This window comes from Phocoena phocoena, chromosome 6 (genome assembly GCF_963924675.1).
Source record: "Phocoena phocoena chromosome 6, mPhoPho1.1, whole genome shotgun sequence".
Taxonomy (NCBI): Eukaryota; Metazoa; Chordata; class Mammalia; order Artiodactyla; family Phocoenidae; genus Phocoena; species Phocoena phocoena.
This window is the reverse complement of record NC_089224.1, coordinates 104,208,415-104,228,175: the sequence shown is the minus strand read 5'-3', so window position 1 is coordinate 104,228,175 and position 19,761 is coordinate 104,208,415. Positions and strand designations below refer to the sequence as shown.

The 19,761-nt window shown below is 36.8% G+C and overlaps 1 protein-coding gene across 1 annotated transcript in view; it reads left to right on the top strand.

Annotated features, from left to right (window-relative positions):
• The window catches only part of DENND1A (DENN domain containing 1A), a 488,338-nt gene that overhangs the window by 104,005 nt on the left and 364,572 nt on the right, over positions 1-19,761 (top strand). Inside the window, exon 3 of the mRNA XM_065879948.1 lies at positions 15,766-15,815. Coding sequence (XP_065736020.1) covers positions 15,766-15,815 — 50 coding nt within the window. The remainder of the gene's footprint in view (positions 1-15,765; positions 15,816-19,761) is intronic.

The following is a 19,761-nucleotide window of genomic DNA, read 5'->3' as shown; positions in this document are numbered from 1 at the left end:
AAAAAGTGATAAATTTTCTGATTTAAGGCTCTTCTTTTGAGTTGAAGATTTCTTCCCAATTTGGTCACTTCCCAGCTGTTACAGTTATATAGAAGGAACGCATTAAAAAGACATATTCTTTTTGAGCTATTCTTTCTGAAGGCATGCCAGGCTATAGAGCTATGTTGTACTACTACTTACTTGAATCTGACTCTAGGAAATGGAAGTAGGCAATCCCTATTTATACATTCTTATTAGAAGTGTTCTCCTGGTTTTATTCTGGCTCCAAAAAAGCCCTGGTAAATTTTAGACATCTCTAAATACTACTGGATGGTCTTATTTCTGGTGAGTTACTCAGTGATGATAACTAAGTGGACTGTGGCTGCTTTTGAGAGCTGTAGTCTGAGTCTTAACTTTAACCTCATTTAATCAGTCTCTGTTGCTTGTTTGGATGGATCTGCAAGTCTGCAGTCATCAAGCCCTTGCCCTGTTCATTATCCCTCCTAAATTGCTCTCTAGTCTGTCCTAGTCTGCTATTTCCCTCTGCATTCACACTCTCAGCTTCTCTCCTGTGGAGTTTTCCTAATGACCTGCAGCCTAATGACCTTGTAATCACTACATTCTATAAGATGGCCAGAGATGTCTTTCTAAAACCTAAATCAAATCACACCATTTCTCTTAAGTCAAAACTCCTGATGGTTCCCAAGATCTACTGCAAATTTCTTTACTTGGATTTGAGGCCCATCACAGTCTGTCCTTGCCCCAACCTCCAGCCTGGTTTCCTACCACTTCCCTTCATAACCAGACATAGAATGTCTATTTCCCAGCATGATTAGCTCTCTCCCACCTCTATATTTTTGCCCAAGATGGTTTTTTTCTTTTTGTTTTTTTTTTGGGTGTTGCTACTATTTATTTATTTATTTATTTTTCACATGTTTATTGGAGTATAAATGCTCTACAATGTTGTGTTAGTCATCACTAATCATTAGAGAAATGCAAATCAAAACCACAATGAGGTATCACCTCACACCAGTCAGAATAGCCATCATCAAAAAATCGATAAACGATAAATGCTGGAGAGGGAGTGGAGAAAAGGGGCCCATCCTGCACTCTTGGTGGGAATGTAAATTGATACAACCACTATGGAGACCAGTGTGGAGATTCCTTAAAAAACTAAAAATAGAACTACCATATGACCCAGCAAGTCCAAGATGTTTTTATGGTTAAAATGCCTTCCTCAGTTCCCCCTCCCACCCAATATACTTCTTTTCAGCATTAAATGCCCTGCTTATATCACTTCCTCTGTGAAACTTGCCCTGACTGAATTAGTCACCCTATCCTCAGCACTTGGAGAGCACTTGGAGCGCACTTGGAGCATTGACTCCTTACATTGTATTGTTTATTTACTATGAACTCTTCAAGTACAGGAATGACTATAATCAGTGTTACTGGCTCTTCTCAGCAGCTAGGATAAATTAGGGGCCAGTGAATGATTGTGAATATAAAGTATGTAATACACAGACATAATTGCTAAGGAGTTCAGATTCCAGAAAGGATAGTACAGAGCATGGCCTTTGGAGCCAGGCTGGGTTTGAATTCCAGCTCTGTCATTTACTGGGATTTACCTCTTTGGAGTTTCATTTTCTCACCTGTAAACTAGAGATAATCATAGTAAAGATATCATAGGATTCTTGTGAGGTTTAAGTGATTTTAAATGTGTAGAGTGCTCAGAATAATACCTGGCATTTAATAATAACCAATTATTATAGAGTGCCTACTATTTTTAGGGGGTAGATTCAAGGTAGCAGGGTAACCTGGCTTTGGTGCTTTTGTTTTATCAGGTATTAGGATTATGTGTGATAAATTTGCCTCTAGAATTTCAGACTGATCCTAGGAAGAATTCTGAAAAATCTTTTCTTTCTAAGCCCACACTGTTCTACAGCAAAATTTAGAGAAGTCACATAGGTAAGAGAAATTTGTCAAGTAAAGATGAAGAGATAACCAGAAACAGTTTCTCAATATTTATGTTCTATAATGTACGGAAAATATGGAAACTCTTCAAATGGTGATGAAGGGATTTTAAATAACTAATTACGTTTATTTCTGTTGTGAAAGCTGTATTGAGACTTTCCATTTTCAAAACCTCAGAATTTAGTAATGGGTCCCACTGTCCTTGTAAATTAGCCTTTTTGGTTGCATGTAGTACTTTTTATTATTGTGTTAACTTTCATTTTAAAAATATATGCAGTAGAGTTAAGATTCCTCTAGCTACCATAATTTCAAACTGTCTGACTGAAACTGTCAGTTTCAGATTTCAAATGTGAGATAACATGAAGCCCAGACTTTGAACTATGTATGTATATGTGTGTGTGGGGGGGGGTAGAAATGGAAAAGATAATTAAGATTGTTTTTAAATAAAATTGAGCTTACCAAAAATCATTTACTTTCATATCAACCTTGTGAAATATATAATATTGTTTCACATTGCTTTTATTCCTGGAATATTTTTATGTAATATTTTATACTTTTATTTATATAATATTCTAAGTATTATTAAATATTAGATATTTATATAATATTTTAAATGTCTAGTCTGCTTGTCTAGTAAATGCTGACCCAACTCTCAAAAGTCAGCTCAAATGTCACCAGCTCTGAGGAGTCTTTGATATCTCCCGGGTAGACCTGACAGTGCCTGCCTTTTTTCCTTGACCATGCTTTCAGAAACCTTAAAACCCGTTATTACACATACTTGTTTATGTATCCTTTCTCTCTCCCAGGCAGAAAGTCAGGGATTCTTTCCAGCTACATGTCCACATCTGTAGGACCTGGTACTGTACATGGATGCTAATAGGCCAAATATTTGATATATAATAATAAACAACCAAATAGTGTTCACACTGTGATCTTTGGGCTCAGAATTTGAACAAAGTAGGACAAACCAAAACATGCCTTTATTAAATCTCACCTTGCCTAACAGAGAGGAATTTAAGATTCTTATATTTGAGTATATTTCAAACATGATGCCTCGTTAGTAACATCTAGTTTTAGAAGTGTCAGCAGTAATTGATAAGAACATTATTTTTATTAGAGAACTCTACCAACCTGCCAGATACTTATCATTCCTAGAAATCTAAACCCCTGGTAAATTGAGAAATATTTTTGCATTTTTAAAATGTATCTGTTATAATAAACATTTAATGGCAGCTAAAATACTTTTCATTATTCACTTATTTCTTAACAAATATCATCCCCTCTAAAAATTTTAAGTGCCTTTTTTTGGGTATGTTTGGCCCAAAGAATAGTAGAAGGCAAGTATCCCCATGTTATATGAGATTTGGCTTTGGAAATGTTACTTTGGGCAAAGGCTTTACTTTTTCAGCATCATTTTTTTTCACCTATAAAACAAGGAAGTAATGAGGATTTTGTAGGAGAATTAGGCATGATGTGTACACAATACCTGCATTAGTCTAGTTTAATAAATGTTTTCTAATGTAGCGTGAGGAAAATGAAGCAAACGGAAGATTTTTGCCGTTTCCATGTCATTGTTGATGTCTAGTATTGCACTAAGCCCTAGAATGTAGATAACTCCTTAATGTGGATAAAGAGCCTAGAGTCAAGAGATAAAAACTAACTCTTCTAACACCACTCCCCAGTTTCCCATTACAAGGCAGATGGAACATCTATTTGTTCTTTCAGTACCCTTCAGACAAGCCATGGTTTTCCCTCTCTCTAAGACTAATGACCATAGTATCCAATCCAGGACACTTGTGAGAGCAAAAGGAGGCACCATGATTACACAGAGATAATGAGCATAACCAGGATGTTCTGGGCAAGCTGGCACATAACGTTACCCTAACCTAAGACCTTTTGATACAACAAAAATCTTTTACTCCACTGCTGCAATTGGAAAGCAAGGTGGGAAGAGCTTGAGCTCCTAGGAGAATGAAGTTGGGTTTGAATCTTAGCTTTTCCATCACTATCTATTTCCAGTTAGGCAAGCTACTTCACCATTCTACCTGAAAGTAATTTTACTTGGCTTTCAAGGCCTCAGTTCATGTGTAAGAGGGTGATAATATCAACATCAGATTACTGGTAGGATCACTGAATATATGTAAAGCTTCTAGCACAGGATGTGACACTTATTAGCTGCTTTGTCAGTCTCCTTCCACTTGTCACTTAAGCCCCTCCAGAGTATTTGGGAAACAAAATATAGGCTGAAACAGAAGAAACGTAGGTAAATCAATTAGATACCTTAAATTGTACACATAATTCTTAGCTTTTAAGTCATAAATGGTAAACCCTTGACAGGAATGACTAATATTACATTTATACAGACTTTAATAGTTTTCTCTATTCCTTTCATTTTCTACATCAAGAATAAATATTGATTCTCTGACAAACTCAATTCTCCTTTGGTCCATGTGGTCTCACTGCTTTCCTATGAAGATTAAGCAAGAAGACATGTAGACTGTTAGGTTCTGAAGAGAGATTTAAGCTGGTCCTATTCAAATCTATTACAGTCCCTATGTTGCTGTCTTCAACCACAACCCCTCTCCCTGCTGCCAGGGTTATTATTAAGGCTCCTGTGTGAGGCTCCTCCTCCATCTCAGTGGTCTGACAGGCATCCAGTTGTGTGTCTGTCCCTTCCTGTGGAAACGGAGGGTCTTGAGATCTATGGACAGTCTGATGATAGGAATGACGGCAATAGGAGTAGCATGGGAATTCAGGAGACAAGAGGAGCTCAGTGAGAATAGCTTCTGAATCCCCCTGGAATCTAGAAGACTTGGGAGTAGATAGCGGGGTTAGGAAATGACATGCAAGTGGGATGCAAAAGATTCAAACCCTCCTAGTGACTTCCAGTGCACAAGAATCAAGTCCAGACTCCTTAACATGCCCTCTAAGGCCACATGTGATTTGGCCTCTGCCAACCTGTCTAACCCCATCTTATGCCACTCTCTCCCTTGCCTCCTCTGATCCAACATGCCAGGCTTATTTTAGTTCTTTGAATGTGCCAAGGGCTGTTGTTCAGTGGCCCTTGCTCATGCTGTTATTTATTTACTTATTTTTGGCCTTCTTCTCCCTATCCCTCTTGCAATCTTTGGCTGGTAAACACCTGCTCATTCCTCAAGTCTCAGCTCAAAATGTCGCTTCCTGAGATGCCTTTCTTGACCCTTCCATCTAAATTCAGGCCCCTGTCTTTTTGTCTTAGAGCACTTTCTTCTGTTCTTTCACAGCTTCTGTCACAGTTCCAACAATGTATTAGTGTATTCCTTTGCATAGCATCTGTCTTTCAACTAGATCAAAAACTCCATGCAGACAGGGTCTTTAGCACATTGTCTGGTACTAAATATATTATTTTGCCTAGGGAAATGTATCGGTTTTCTTTTCTAAGATGACTTGGAAATATTCTTGATTTCTGGGGCTCCCTTGTCTCCTTCCTTGTTAATTGACACTTGGGAAGGTTTCTCCAGAGTTATTTTGAAATTCAACAACCACAGCAAATATTTGAATCAAAGTCACATGAATGGATCATCTGTCCCCCAGCAAGTGTTAGTAGTGAGATTCTTTCTTGTTCTGATGGGGTGAAAGAGATTAGCAGGCACCAGCTTACCAGGACCTAGATGGTACATCTGGATTTTCGACATGTTGCGCTTGAAGTAACTATGGGACATGGGGCAGAACTGTCAAAAGGCAGTTGGAATGGGCGCCCGGAGCTGGAGAGGTAGTTTATAAATGAAGATTTGAATTTGAGTCATTTACACAGTGATGGTAATTGAAATTAAAGTATAAGTAGACTATGTTAATGGAGGAGGATACAGAGAGAGAGGAAGGAAGATAAATTCCTGGGAATACATATAAGGGAAAGGAGTTGGGGGGGGCAGAAATTGAGGAGTGAGAGAGACAGGAAGAGGCCCTTCTACATCTAACAGAACGTTGGGTGTACATACAACGTATTTGAGTGAATGTGGTGAGGAAAGCACCAGAAAAAGCTTTCTTCTCTTTTAATATTGCTTTTTAAAATATTGTAAACAATGGAATCACTTTGCTGTACAGCAGGAATTAACACAACATTGTAAATCAACTATACTTCAGTAAAATAAAATTTAAAAATATTATAAACAAAATAACTCTCAAATTGAAGAGCTCTTGAGAATCCAGAGAGCATGATTTATCTGTCAAGAAAACTCCTGGACCTAAACTGTAGTAGTGAACTGTTACTATAAGAAGGAATTGTTTCTCTGAAGAGTCCATGCCACAAAACAGCTGTGAATTCTGAGTAGTGGAAATATGTTTTCTTTTTAATTCTTTGTATTATTTTGTATTTTAAGTAATTTTTCCAAAAGAGAGTATGCAATAGACATTTGGCCATTTAGCAATAATCATGTGTGAATTGTTGGATCACCAGAGAACCAACATGATTGACATTGTCATTTTACCTTTCAGGAATTTCTAAATTTGAGTTTTGGGGTGTTCGTGAGTTTGTTTGGGTAACGGTGTGTGACCAGCTCCTTGACACTCTAGATCAGAGGTTGGGGCTGGTTTTTTGTGGCCTTTGAGCTAAGGTGATTTTTATCTTTTTTGAAGAGTTGGGAAAAAAAAAACAAACCAGAAGAATCTGTGACAGAGACCATAAGTGGCCCACAAAGCCTAAAATATTTACTACCTGATCCTTTATAGAAAAAGTTTGCTGAGTCTTTCTTTAGTTTGTAAGTTGTGTATGAAATAAACCAAAAATTTCATAAGAAAACCTCAAATGATGACTACAGTTCCAGAATGTCTTACATGTCTTAAGGCTTTTCTTTTAAATAGTGACTTAGCTGTTAAATTATGAGAGCACATTTTCTTTGGTGATATATGAACTTGATTGATTGAAGACTGCCTTATGTGACTTGACAGTATGGTCAGAGGCCTTCGTACTATATGGTTTATCACAGAATAGTTCTGGAAAATGTTTAAACCTATTTCGGTTGTGTTTAGTTTATCCCAGGCAGCCTCAGGTAAACACTAGCATTGACGTGTTGGAGCAAGATATGTAAAGTGAAATAAAACATATATGTGGAATTGAATTATTTTCTTTGTATTTTGCTGGCCCTCTGAAGAGACATTTTCTAGCTGCAAAAGAGTAAAATCTTTGAGTATTAGATTTTAGAAAACTATTTGAATTGTATACTTTTTTATATCAATAGTGTTTCATATCACTTGCCTTCTGTCTTTGTAATGAGATGTCGTCGATCTATTCTGTTCTGAGTATAAATTTCCTCAGTTCTTGAATCCTCCTGATATTGTTCCATCAGAATTTGCAAGTTGTGGGAAATAAAAGTTGATTATGAAACAGTTCTGTAATTGGAAATGACTGTGAACCGAGGCCTTATCTAATCAATTGCTAAATAATTCCCTCTCAAAAGTGGATTTGATATTTACATTTTGATTTTCATATTCTGCTCACAGTGTTTGTTGACAGTGTCTGACATCCCCTGCCACTGGATAAATAAAGCCTATTATTTCCTTTTTAACATTTTAAGTGATTACTCTCATACAAGAGCTAAGGTTAAGTATATTATCAAGCTATCATCCTGTCTATTTGAAGAAGCTGGGAATCTTGATTAATATGCCTTGTTAACTGATGATTTCAGTTCCATACTGGTAGTGCTAGAATAATTTGTATAAACCAAGCAGTACAGATTCCTTATTTTAGCACTAAGACTTACAAAGCCTTCTTTTACCAGCCTTTAATTTTGTACCTTTGTATGTGACATAGCCTGTGGCTGTGATAGCTACTGTGAATCTCCAGTTGTTTGGGGATGAAAGGAGGAGGCAGCTGGAAACTTGGTAGCTGCATCTAGCTGTCTACCTAGAGAAGGCCTTGATTTCAAGTTTATCTAAACAAGCTCGACTAATCCCAACTATCTAGGGGAATCCACTGTCAAAACAAGCAGCGTGGCCCTGAGGCAAACACAGCTATACAGAAATGAAGGCTGGGGCTTCCAATACTCTGATGACTGCATACTGGAGGCTTTTTTCCCCCCTGAAAGAGGGTAAGAGAGGTAGAATTTGCATAATGCCTTTTCATTGGAAACTTTTGGAAGGCTGACAGACCTCCAGCTTATAGATCTGTAGCCACAATACATAGTCTATAGGAGAATCCTTGAATGACCTAACCATATTGAAAGGAAATATAAAAGCGTCCAAGTATAGCCAAGTGAGAGAGGAAAAGAGGCTGATGCATTGTCTAACATCTGCTGTACTTCTCGTTAGTTTTGTTCTTTGCTATTCTGTGTGGACTTTGGAGAAGCCTAAGACAGCCTAACATGAATCCTATAATCTTCCTTCTGAATATTTATGTAGCGTGCCAGCTTCTAAGCTGTCCTTTGCGTTTTCCTACTTCCCCCTCATTTTCATGCTCTCAAATGAGGCCAACATTTCAAAAGCTAAATAAATGTTTGTGAATGTTTATAAAAGATTTGCATAAATTTGTCCTTGTCTGACAAAGATCACTTTTTTCTTATGCCAGTTCTGAAAAAAATTTTTTTAAGGTTTTGGTGCTTGTCTTGACAACAAAGTCCTGCATCCCAGAACAATGATTGCTGATTAAGTGGGTATGCAATTGTGATTGAATAGGCTTTCAAGATACTGGGTAAAAAGGCCTATCATCTGAAGGCTGAATTATAGAATTTAGAAAATGTTATCAGAAGTACACATTTAAATCTATTTTTTCGGTACCATATCATTAGGTTAGACAAAGGGTTCTTACAAGTTAAAGTATACCCACGGTTTTAAAAATCCACTGTATAAATTTTAATAGTTAGAATGTTTCAGTAACTCAGAATGTCACTTTTCTTTCCTATGGTTGAACATATTTAAAAATAACTGTTAGACCTTTAGGGGCTTTTGGGAAACTGTAAGGCTACCAGTTGTACGTGTTAATATGGTTATTGGGATGGTAATCAGAGGAAATATACCAGGCAGTCCTTTAAGATATCTGAATGTACAGTCATACCTTGAGAAAATATAAACTACATGGAATATGTGTTAAGGCTTAATTATAGGAAACACACACACACACACACACACACACACACACACACACACAGAGCCCAGATACTCATGCCGCCGATGTGTTTGCTGAATTCATTTATTTTTTAAAATTAGAATGGATTTTGTGGGGTGGCAAGGGATGTTGTGGGTAGAGGTGCTAATTTAGTTCAGAGATATTCGAAGATTGGCAGGAGAGAGAGGTAACAGCCAGTTCTCTTAGTCCTTTGGTTGTATTGGTTTAGAGGTTTAAGTTGTCATTAAGGCACAAACTAGAGCCACTTCTCTGACACAGTTTTTATCACATCTGCTAGGCTTGTGTCCCAAGAGGAGACGTGGAGAGCAGTGAATTCAGCATGGGCCCATTATCGACTGCTTTTTCGCGTGTTGTAAAAGCAGTGAGACCTCAGGGAGGCTTGGAGCCTCCTCCCGTGTAATGTCCAAGTCAGATTTGAAGGACTGGTGGCAGGAAAGCTTTGGCCTTGGGGTATGAATTCTAAGAAATAGAGGCACAATTAAGTTTAAAAAATTCAAGGACTTTGAGCTTGATAATGAAAGATTTTTTTCTAGACAAATGTAAGTAAAAAAGTTGCCCATCTGTGCACATTTTTGTGTGCATTTAAAATATTTAAAAGCTGACAGATTTTAAATGCTTATAAAGTAGTATTTCTATTAGTGTTCTTTTTTTTTTTTTTAATAGTATCTTCCTGAGGGCAAGTTGCTTCTTCAGTGAAACCATGTTTGTAGTTTCACTGTTGGGACTCTGTTCCTTTGGTATGTGCTGACTTGTGTGTCCCCCACCAACCATTCCTCCCCCCCCCCGCCCCCGCATCTTCCCCAACCTTTCTTTCTTTTAGATAAATTCATAACATAAATGTTCAGATAATAGGATTTCAAATGTCTAAGGAAATGAACAAAGCAAAATATTGTAGAGTAATACTATTAAGTGCAAGGAATTATATTACCGATACCACTGAATGCTAATTGCAAGAGATTCAAACCAAATCATTTATTCATTTTCGAAGTATTTGAAACAGTGTCACAAAGTTTATTGGTGTTTAACATTGACCTTATAAATATAGCTCTCATTTTCAAACCTTTTGCTGTAAGGTTTAAAGTTAATAAAATGAAATCCGAGAATATAGAATGTTATATAATATCGTAATTTGGGGACAACTTTAAGTAATTTTTGAAGAAAGGGAAGGATACAAAAGGATAAAGTGATTGTGTTAAATTAAAAAAATTTTTGTATAAGATTCAGTATTTTTACTTTAGACTTCAAAGGTCATGAAGATTTACACTTAAAAGTAGTTCTAGAGGTGGCTCTTCTGCTGTTGTAAGCATTCCACCTATATACTTAGTGTCCTTGATAATTTAGATATAAAGTTTACATGATACATGGTACAGAAAATGGTGAATTTCTATATCTTATTGTAATTTAATTTTTGAATTACAACATTGACTATGCATATTAGATATTACACAAGTTAGCATAATGATAACATATGTATGACTCAAGATTAAAGTTTATAAAAAGTGAGCTGAGGGTAAATATTGAAGTATACCAAAGAAAAGAAGCAGACTCTGTAGCATTTGAGCAGCGTTGTTAGAAATTTGACCCGGCTTTTCTGTTTGGGTGTTGAAAGGCCTTTCTGTAAAATTCCTTATTCAAAGCCTTTTCTCATTGGAAAAAAATAAAAGTTTGGTTGTAACTATACTATGGATCTTGGGTTTAAGTTGACATTTATAGGGAAGGAGAAAAATTGTATTTCCTGTTTTCATATTTAGGAAATTTCTGGTCAACATTGTTGAACTTGGTGCTAATTAAGCTTCTAAGAACTTCTTACCATTCTGTTTTACTCTTCTGAATCATAAGCATTAAAACCTCTGTTAGCTTTCACTTGGAGTCCCTGGTTTTAACTTGAAATGGCTTAAGGTAGAAATTTTGCTAGCTTTTTTGTATGTTTGGATTTTGTGTGTGTTCTGTTTTTAACTTTCAACTTGAGTTTTGAGATCATCAATCAAAGCCTTTTCTTTCAAGTCAGTTGCACTGATCTCACTTGCAGGACTTAGAGGGTCAGCATTTACCTCATGCTATTAAAAATTTTTTTTTAAACATAGAAATAGAGTATTTTAGGAATTTGGGCTCCACAGATCTTTTCATCACACATCTACATTCTGAAATGAACAAATAAATTAGATATGAGAGACTCAGGAAATGCTCTCCTACTGTCTTCCTGCTTCTTCCTCCTTCACTCCTTTTTGGACAAAGGTGAATTATCGACCACTATACCAGCAATTTCCAAAGAGGGTGATTGTAGCTTTACATATTTTAAAATACATTAATTTATTCAAGCAGTCTCTTTGCTCTATTTAAATGTTTTCCTGCACACATTTTCTTTTTCCTTTTGGACTACTGAGAATGTGCCTCATCTCCCAACATTCTGTAACCCCAGTGGACATTATAATCAGCCTGCACTTTTGTCTTTCAGATGGCATTTATTTGTGGGGTGCGTATGTCTGTGTTTGACTGTCATTTGTTTTCATCTGCCAAATGCAACTAATTTTTGTTTATGGGTTTCAATGAAGTAATGAAAACAAAGTATTTGACATCTGAACTGATGGCTGTTGCAGTATCTCATACACCTTCCCACCCCGCACTCCAAATTCAGGGGGAATTGGTTTAGCCTCTCATTATTAATAATCCTTTTTAACTACATCAAATTTAGTCTTCGAAGTTTTGCCTCCAGATAGGATTCTATTATGGATAATATTATAAATGTAAAATTTTACCAGGTTTTTAAGGGAATAGCTCGGTTTCATTAGAACATAGTCAGCTTTGTCCGGATTGGAATAAGGTCCCTTGATGGGCCTTCTGACTGTATGAGAATTCAAACTGGGTGAAATGAATCCAAAGAAGACTGAGACGAAACTTGAATTCATTTCTGATTTTCACTTGCAAATGAATCCAGTGTTAGGGTTGTTGATTTCATATTTTGGTTCACACTCTGAGATTTGGTATCTCCTTGTGGGCAGAGCTTTGTAGATGTTGTTGCGTTTCTACTGCACTGTGCGATCTGCTGCTTAATATACCCATAACTGAAAGGTTAGTGCAACTGCCTGCCCTCCACGCTCCCCCCCCTGCCCCTTCTGCTCTTACTTATTCCCACATGAAGTATTGTATATTGTGTTGGGAAGAAAAGCCCTTTTGGAAATTGCCTATTTCATAAATTGTCTGGTGACACAAAGGGGTTGAATTCTGTATTCTTGTCTCATTTATTTTGAAAACTTTGCTACTGAACTCACCTTAATCAATGAGCTCAGTGTTGTCTCCAATAAGTTATGTGTTGGATATATTGATTGGGAGGGATTTTAGAAAACCCGTCTGGGGTTTATAATGTCAGCAGTGTTTTGATTATGAAAAGAGTTGGAACCTGGGGACATGGAACCAGGTGGCAAATGTCCTAAAGCCAGTGGTGACATGGTGGACTGGTTCCCTCCTGGGATCTAGTTCATGCCCTGCACTTTAACTGTGGTGACTGGCTACTATAGATGCACTTTTTGCTCATTAAAATGTTAAAAAATCAAACTGTACATAAAAAGATTTGTGAAAATATAAACTTGGGAATTGATCTGGAGAGCTGGCACAATCTTCCCCACCCCCTGCCTTAGCAACGAGGTCATTTACATTTCATCAGCTGTATTGCATCTCCAAGATCCGATTTATGATTTACGTGGCAGTTGAGGTTGTACTGAGGCTGGTTGTCTGAAAGAGCTTGTGTAGGCAAGGGAGGGAGGGAGGGAGAAAGAGAGAGAGAGAGAGGAGAGAGAGAGAGAGAGAGAGAGAGAGAAGAAAACAGGAGAATTACTTTCTACAAAGAAAGTTCCCTAGCCAAAGACACAGGTTCAAGAGAGAAAAATGGGTTGGTAACTGGCTAGTGACTGTTTTCCCAGTAAAGTTAATATTGAAAGACTGTGGGACACTCTGCTATAAGCGTGATGCTCAACATATGTTTAGATCAGTGTTTTAAAGTCCCCTCTCTCAGAGAGTGGTACTTTTCATATTGAAGTAATTGTGTTTTTCTTTGGAAAGAGAGGTTAAGGTAGTTACCTGTTTATATATGGGGAAAACATCAGTATTAAGAAAAATTGGTTTATTTCAGCAGTTTTTATTTACAGGAAACATTACTTGTTTTCCCCTCCCTGTTCCTGTCCTCCCCTTCCCAAACTGAGAAGTTTGATTTTTCAGTTCTGATTGAGATAATGTGTGAGTTTGCCTAACACAGAGCAATGCTCATTTTTGTTTTCTCCTCTGACAGCACACTGCTGTGCTGTTTGACTTAAACTGGAATATCAAACTCTTGCAATATCACAAACATGAGGAAACATATTGTAATGCACAAACATGTGCCTACATTTGCCTATATTCCCTTCCCTCCCCCCCATCCCCCTGCCCCATTGCTTAATTAGACTTATCACTGCTTTCTTGGGTAAAAAGGAAAGCTCTTGGGAGGTGGGTTGTACTCAGCCTACATTGGGTATTTTGATATTTGTCCTAATATTATCTGACAGACAAGTTCATGGTTGCTTATTACTCTTGACATTAGAAAGTGGTAAGTAGTTTCTGTATTGTAGTGAGTAATAAGTTGGGCATATTAGATTTCTCTGACTCTGCTGTAGCCATGGGGGTCCTTTCTTTCAAAAATCTTGAGGGCTTTTGTCAGCTCAACTCCAGCATAGAGTAGAGGAGTACGTCTGCACCTGTAACTTTTGAAGGGTAAAGGATAAATGTCTTTGTAGCTGGTGTTCACAATGAGTGAGCACTGGGGACTGAGTTTTAGAGAATGCTTGGTACATAAACTAAAGTCAAGCAATGCTCTGTGGTATTTGAAACTTGATGTGAAAGGAATTTGTAAGGAATTTCTTTTTTTGTGTAAATCCTAAGAGTTTTGTTTATGGGGCTTATAATATATTTTATAATGAAAACTGCAGACATTAAAATGAATGTGTTGTATGATCTCTTTGCCAATATTTGCCTGATAATAACATTATGCATTGAAAAATTGCTATTGTTCTTCTGATTCCCCATTACCTATTGCAATTTATTTTACTATGAGTTTTAAAACAGTATGTGTACGGTCTTATGAATATGCCACATTATGAAATTAATTAATGTATCAGTAATGCCTCAGGCTATGCTGAAGTATTCTTACCCACCCTTTTTCATTTTTCACTTTTCTATTCCTTTACTGTATCATGACATGCCTTAACAGTGCTGTGATATACACCCAGCCCAAAATGATATTAAAAAAATAGGATATGCTCAATTGAATTATGTAGGCAGAACATGCTCTGGCAGAGAAAGTCAGTGTGCTTTCTGCTTCATTGAGTGGGTTATTAGATTGATGTGGTTTATTTCTTGAGTGATAGAACTGGTTTTAAAAATAAATGAAGCGAGAAGCATCAATTCAGTTAGCATTGATAATTCATTATTATTGGTTAGAAAAGTGCTACATTTGTAAACTGATCTTTAATTTATCACTTGGATTAGGATTTGCAATGGGCAGGTTTGTTTTAATTTGAACCAGCTTCTCAGTGACCGAAAAATGTGTTCTTCATTTTGTCTTGAAGTTGGATTTTAAATAGTTAAAAAGTAAATCAAATGCATGAAAGGAATACTTTTTTAAAATTTATAACATTGGTCTATGAACTTATGATAAGCACCAACTGTGGTCTGTCCAAGTCTGCAGTTAAAATTAAGTCAAGTTAGAGAAAATTCTGTGAAGGAAGTAATGATTAATTACTTGGGTCTGTGTGTTGCTGTTTGTATATATTCTGTGTACGTGAAATGTATCTATTGGGAAAAGTCACACACCACTGTATGTTGTGTCTCATATAGTATTCTTAATGTTAGAAGTTTCTCTTTTATGAATAAGTCTTTGAAATGTCACTCTGGGGTTTTTTTTGTACCCTTTTTGTATACTTCCCCTGAGTAATGTGCTTGGTTTTATGTACCTACATATTTGTAAAAAGACATTTAAACTGGTAGTTTGCTTTGGATTTTTATAAATTACAAGCAGGTAAGTGTGTTCCATTTTGATAATGACGTTTAATGATAATGACTAAAAATACTGCACACTTAAAATTGTTATAGTTTGATTACAAAATAAATTGATGCCAGAAATGGCAACTTCTTTATAAAGTAAGTAAATAAAGTTTTAAACTCTAAAAATATGTAGTTGACAATGTTCGGGGACAATTATCTTCCAGTTGGTTTTCTATTTTGCTTGTGATTTGGCCTATTGATGTTGGGAAGCGTTGTCTAATCCTGGCCCCCTCTGTTCCTAGGTAACAGGCAAAAACGGTGCCAGCAACAGCGGCCCTGCCAGGCCAAACCCATGTGGCTCGGTGTTATTCACTCTGATCCATATGGTCAGGCTGGAGATGGTCCCTGGAGGGGTGTTAACACTCAGCAACCCACCCGCCTCCCTCCCTTCAGAGCTTTCCTGCACGGCTCCTGCTGCTTGCCCATGTGTGATTCTTGATTAATTTTTCATTTTTAATGAAGTTTGATCATGTTTATTATTTCTCATGATTGACTGCCTGGTACTCCTCCCATGTAATTGATAAAGCCCATATTTCTTCATCTGTCTCCTCTTTCTTTAGGGTAAAGTTGCTAGATTGTGTGCCATGGTTAATGTTAGATTTATTGGTCCCATTAGATGTATAAATTATCTCTCTTTCTCTCCACAGGAAGTTCTACAGACTTTGACCAAGTTTTGTTTCCCCTTCTATGTGGACAGGTAGTGTCAGCTTTTCAAACTTTACTAGAAAAAAAAGTGTCAATAAACCTGCTATGGAAAATAAAAACCATACCATTCTTAACATTCTGTCTGTTTAACCATGATTTAAAACACCTATGTTCCAAGGAGAGTTGCAGTATTCTCCTTTCCCGGGGATTTTATTGACACTATCAAAAAGTTTAAAGCCTAGAGCTTTGCATTGGTTAGTTTGTGAGATATATTTTGCATGACATTAAATTTTTTATTTTGGTTATCAGACTCAAACCATGATTAAGAATGGTTGGTATTTAATCCAGTGCTATTTAATTTTTATTGAAATAGGAATATATTTGACTTAACCAAGTAGTATTGTGTAACTCCATGGCCTTATGAGTATTATGTAGACTTTGTTTTTCTTAAACTTCAACTTAAAATTTAAATCAGCATAGGCCCAACTTGTTTAAAGGTGTTCAGCTATTTAAAAAGCACATTGCCAAATAGTGTCTTGCATTTTGTTTAGGTGTCTAAGAATGGTATCTCTGGGGAAATAAGCATTTTCAGTAGATTTCTAGACTAAAAAATAAAAATCATCTAAACATTTCCTTAGTATTTGCATTATGATTAACTGTTTCTTGAAGTGGTATGAATATCAGAACTTGAAGATAATTAAAATAGTCTGAGGGTCTTTTTTTTATTTTTAAATAAGCCAATAGCTTATTTTTAAAAACAATTTTAGAAGAGCTTTTTTAACTTATAAAACTATAATTTACTAATAATGTTAATAAAATGACAAAACAGTCATCTTAATCTTATTTTCAAGGAAGGTCTACTGTATTTTTCATTACAGTTTAAGCATTGATTTTGCAATCATTTATTTTTTCACTTGATTGCTGCCCATTCGTAATGTTGTCTTCATGGAAAATTGAACTATTAGACTGTATAAATGTTAAATTCCACTTTTAGCGACAGAGGTTTTAGAAAATATCATTATAAATAATAAGTGGCATAATCTGTTCCAAGAAAGCTATGCAATGTGCCCATCTTCAGGAAGGTTCTATCATATATTTTAGTATACCCAGACGAGGCAGACCTGAAAGAGTATAGTGATTTAGAGTGCGTGTGGGTAGTGTACTGCTTGGATCTTTTCTACACTCTGTAGTAGCAGTGTCCTGGTTTATTTGGCATAAACCTAAAAATGGTGTGAGATGAGAACTGGTAGCCAAAGGAGTTTAAAAGAATACTAAAAAGCAAAGGAGTACTAAAAAGCAGCTTTGGAATGTTGCCAGCCACTTATAATCACTGTTTTCTGTGGTTCTAACATGTTATTTTTTGAAGCCAATCAACCATCGTAGTATTTCCAGACTCAGGCCTTTTAAAATCCTGGTACCAGGGCTGTTTTAGTAGCAGGTTGATGCTCAAAACAGAATAGACTTAATTTTAAGAGGGTCAGCCTTTGTAATGAGAGTCTTCTTGTCTCTTCTTTATCCTGTTCCTTCTAAAAATAGCAAGGAAGTAGGGTTTTGTTTAGAGACGTTTAATGCAAACTTCACATTTATATGTATGAATTAGTGATGCATGAAATCTCCTCCAGTTGCTTATAAAATGTATTACAAATTATGGCAAGGGCATATTTATACAAATTAATAAAGGTGAAATGTTTTTAAAATGTCGCTAGGTATTTAACAAAAAAAAATAAGAATATATCTTTACATGACTTCTTGATAAGAGTGGTGATCTGTTTTGGATAGGTATTCCTTAATTGACTTTGTAAACTAATATTAGAAGAAATAAGCAATGAGATTAAATCCCTCCCAAGACATACACACACACACACACCCTCTCTCTCTCTCTCTCTCTCTCACACACACACACACACACACACACACACACACACACACCCTCCCTATCTCATGCCCCACACACATCTTTACTTACCTACCTGTCTGGGTGATTACATTCTGAAATGGAAGAAAAACAGAGTCCTTAAGTTATAGTGCTAAAATCTGTTTTGTCACCAGTAACGGCTGATGTCTTTATTTTGTTAGAAAAACATCTTTCTTCTAAAATGCTTCTCTCCAAATTACCCTCCCCTAATCGTGTTTCTCATTTTTTTTTTTTTCTACAAAACAATTTGGGACAGAAATATCTCTTTATGGATACATTTTAATCTTTATTGTATACAATGGTTCTTTCTTACATTGTGTTGTATTATGCACCCTGTAGGCATTGATAACTTTTATTGATACAAAAAAATCAACTTAGTTGGGGGACTATATTTTTTCTCTTCTGTTGCCCCACTTCTAACTGTGGCATACTTCACTGCAGAAGAGATAATAATAATTAAGTTTGTTTACAAAAAAATACAAAGGTTCTAACGTCACTGCTTTTTATTAGCTCGCAGTTAGCACTGTCAAATGGATATGCCCAGATTCTGAGGCCCACAATGCCCCGCAGAGGTATTTATGATATTGTTTGACTTAGAAAATATGTCGGCATGGGAGATGAGTAATGCCCCGGGTGATTATGTTCAAAAAAGAAAGCTACCTAATCTTTTCAGTATCTGTGCTTTTCTACCTCAAGGAACAGTAAATACAACTTTCTGACATTTCTAGTCTATATCAAGAGTGGGATTTTCACAGTCGTCATCAAATCACCCATTAACATTGGCATCTTGCTGTCTCTTCTGTTGTTTTAAGGTTTTTTTTCTGAAACTAGGACTTATGAAAAATAATAATGCTGGTAGCTCTTCAAAAGAAAGTGCTTTCTCATGTGTTATCTCATTTTATCCTTCTGTCATAAAAGATGAGAACAAGTGCTGTTATCATCATTGGAAGAAATCTAAGCTGTAGAGAAATCCTGACTTGCCCAAGGTCCGCTTAGGCTGCTAGCACAGTCTAGACATCCATCTCCCAAATGAGTACATTTCTCAGTAGACCACCTTGTGGGAAGACTAGTCACCAGATAGAGGGAGGTAAGGAGGAAATTAATATTTCAGTTCTTAATTGATTCTAGTCAACATGCTGGACATTTTTACAGTAATACCTCATTTATTCTTCCCAGCAACTTTAGGAGATAGGTGGCGGTGGTATCTCTTTTACAAAAGGGCAAAGGAAGGTTCAGAATGTGTAGCATTATGTTGGGTGGTATGGAAATGGTATCAGACTTGGAGCTCTGCTGTCCATGCATTTCTCAGTCTAGTCCAGAATGTATTGTAAAGACACAGTAAACAATATCTATCCAAAAGGATAATGAGGTTGGGAAAGACTGAGATGGTCAGAGAAAACATCATATAGTGGGTGAGGCTTGTGTTGAGACTGCAAGGACAGCAAGAATGGGGTAAGTGGAAGGGAGAGCCCAACACCCCACATGCGCTGAAGAGCAAGGTAGAGGAGAAACTGCGAATGAGCCTAGAGATCATTTGGCCAGAGCAGATGGAGCCTCCTGCTGAGAGGGTAATGTGTGCCGTAAGAGCTTGGGCTCTGACTACAGGAGGCCTTGAAAATGTGTGGGAATAAGACCACAGGATTTTAAAGCTGAAATTCATCTGGCGTAAGCATCCCATTTTACAGAAGGGAAAGTAAGATCCATAGAGGTGAAATGACTTCCTTATGTCACAGCTATGTAATTACAGAGCCGGGGGGCGGGGGGACGGATAATCTTATTCCCAAGCCAGAGTTATTTCTACCCTACCCTGCACTTGAAGCACTTGGTGGAAAGGAGCAGTGAAACGACAGTGCTGAGATCCCTGTATCACTCTCAAAAAGTTTTTATTCTTGATGAAAGCAGGCTCTTCAAAAAAATAAAAAAGATTTGAATCCCATTTCATATTGTGGTGCTACTTACTTGCTCTTGATAGCTGGCAACCTGCTTCAGTTAGTCAAAGCACTCAAGAGACTCACTGGATGGTGGCAAAGCTATTCTCCATGTTTGTGCTTATCTTCTTTCAGAACCCAGAAAACCAGGTACT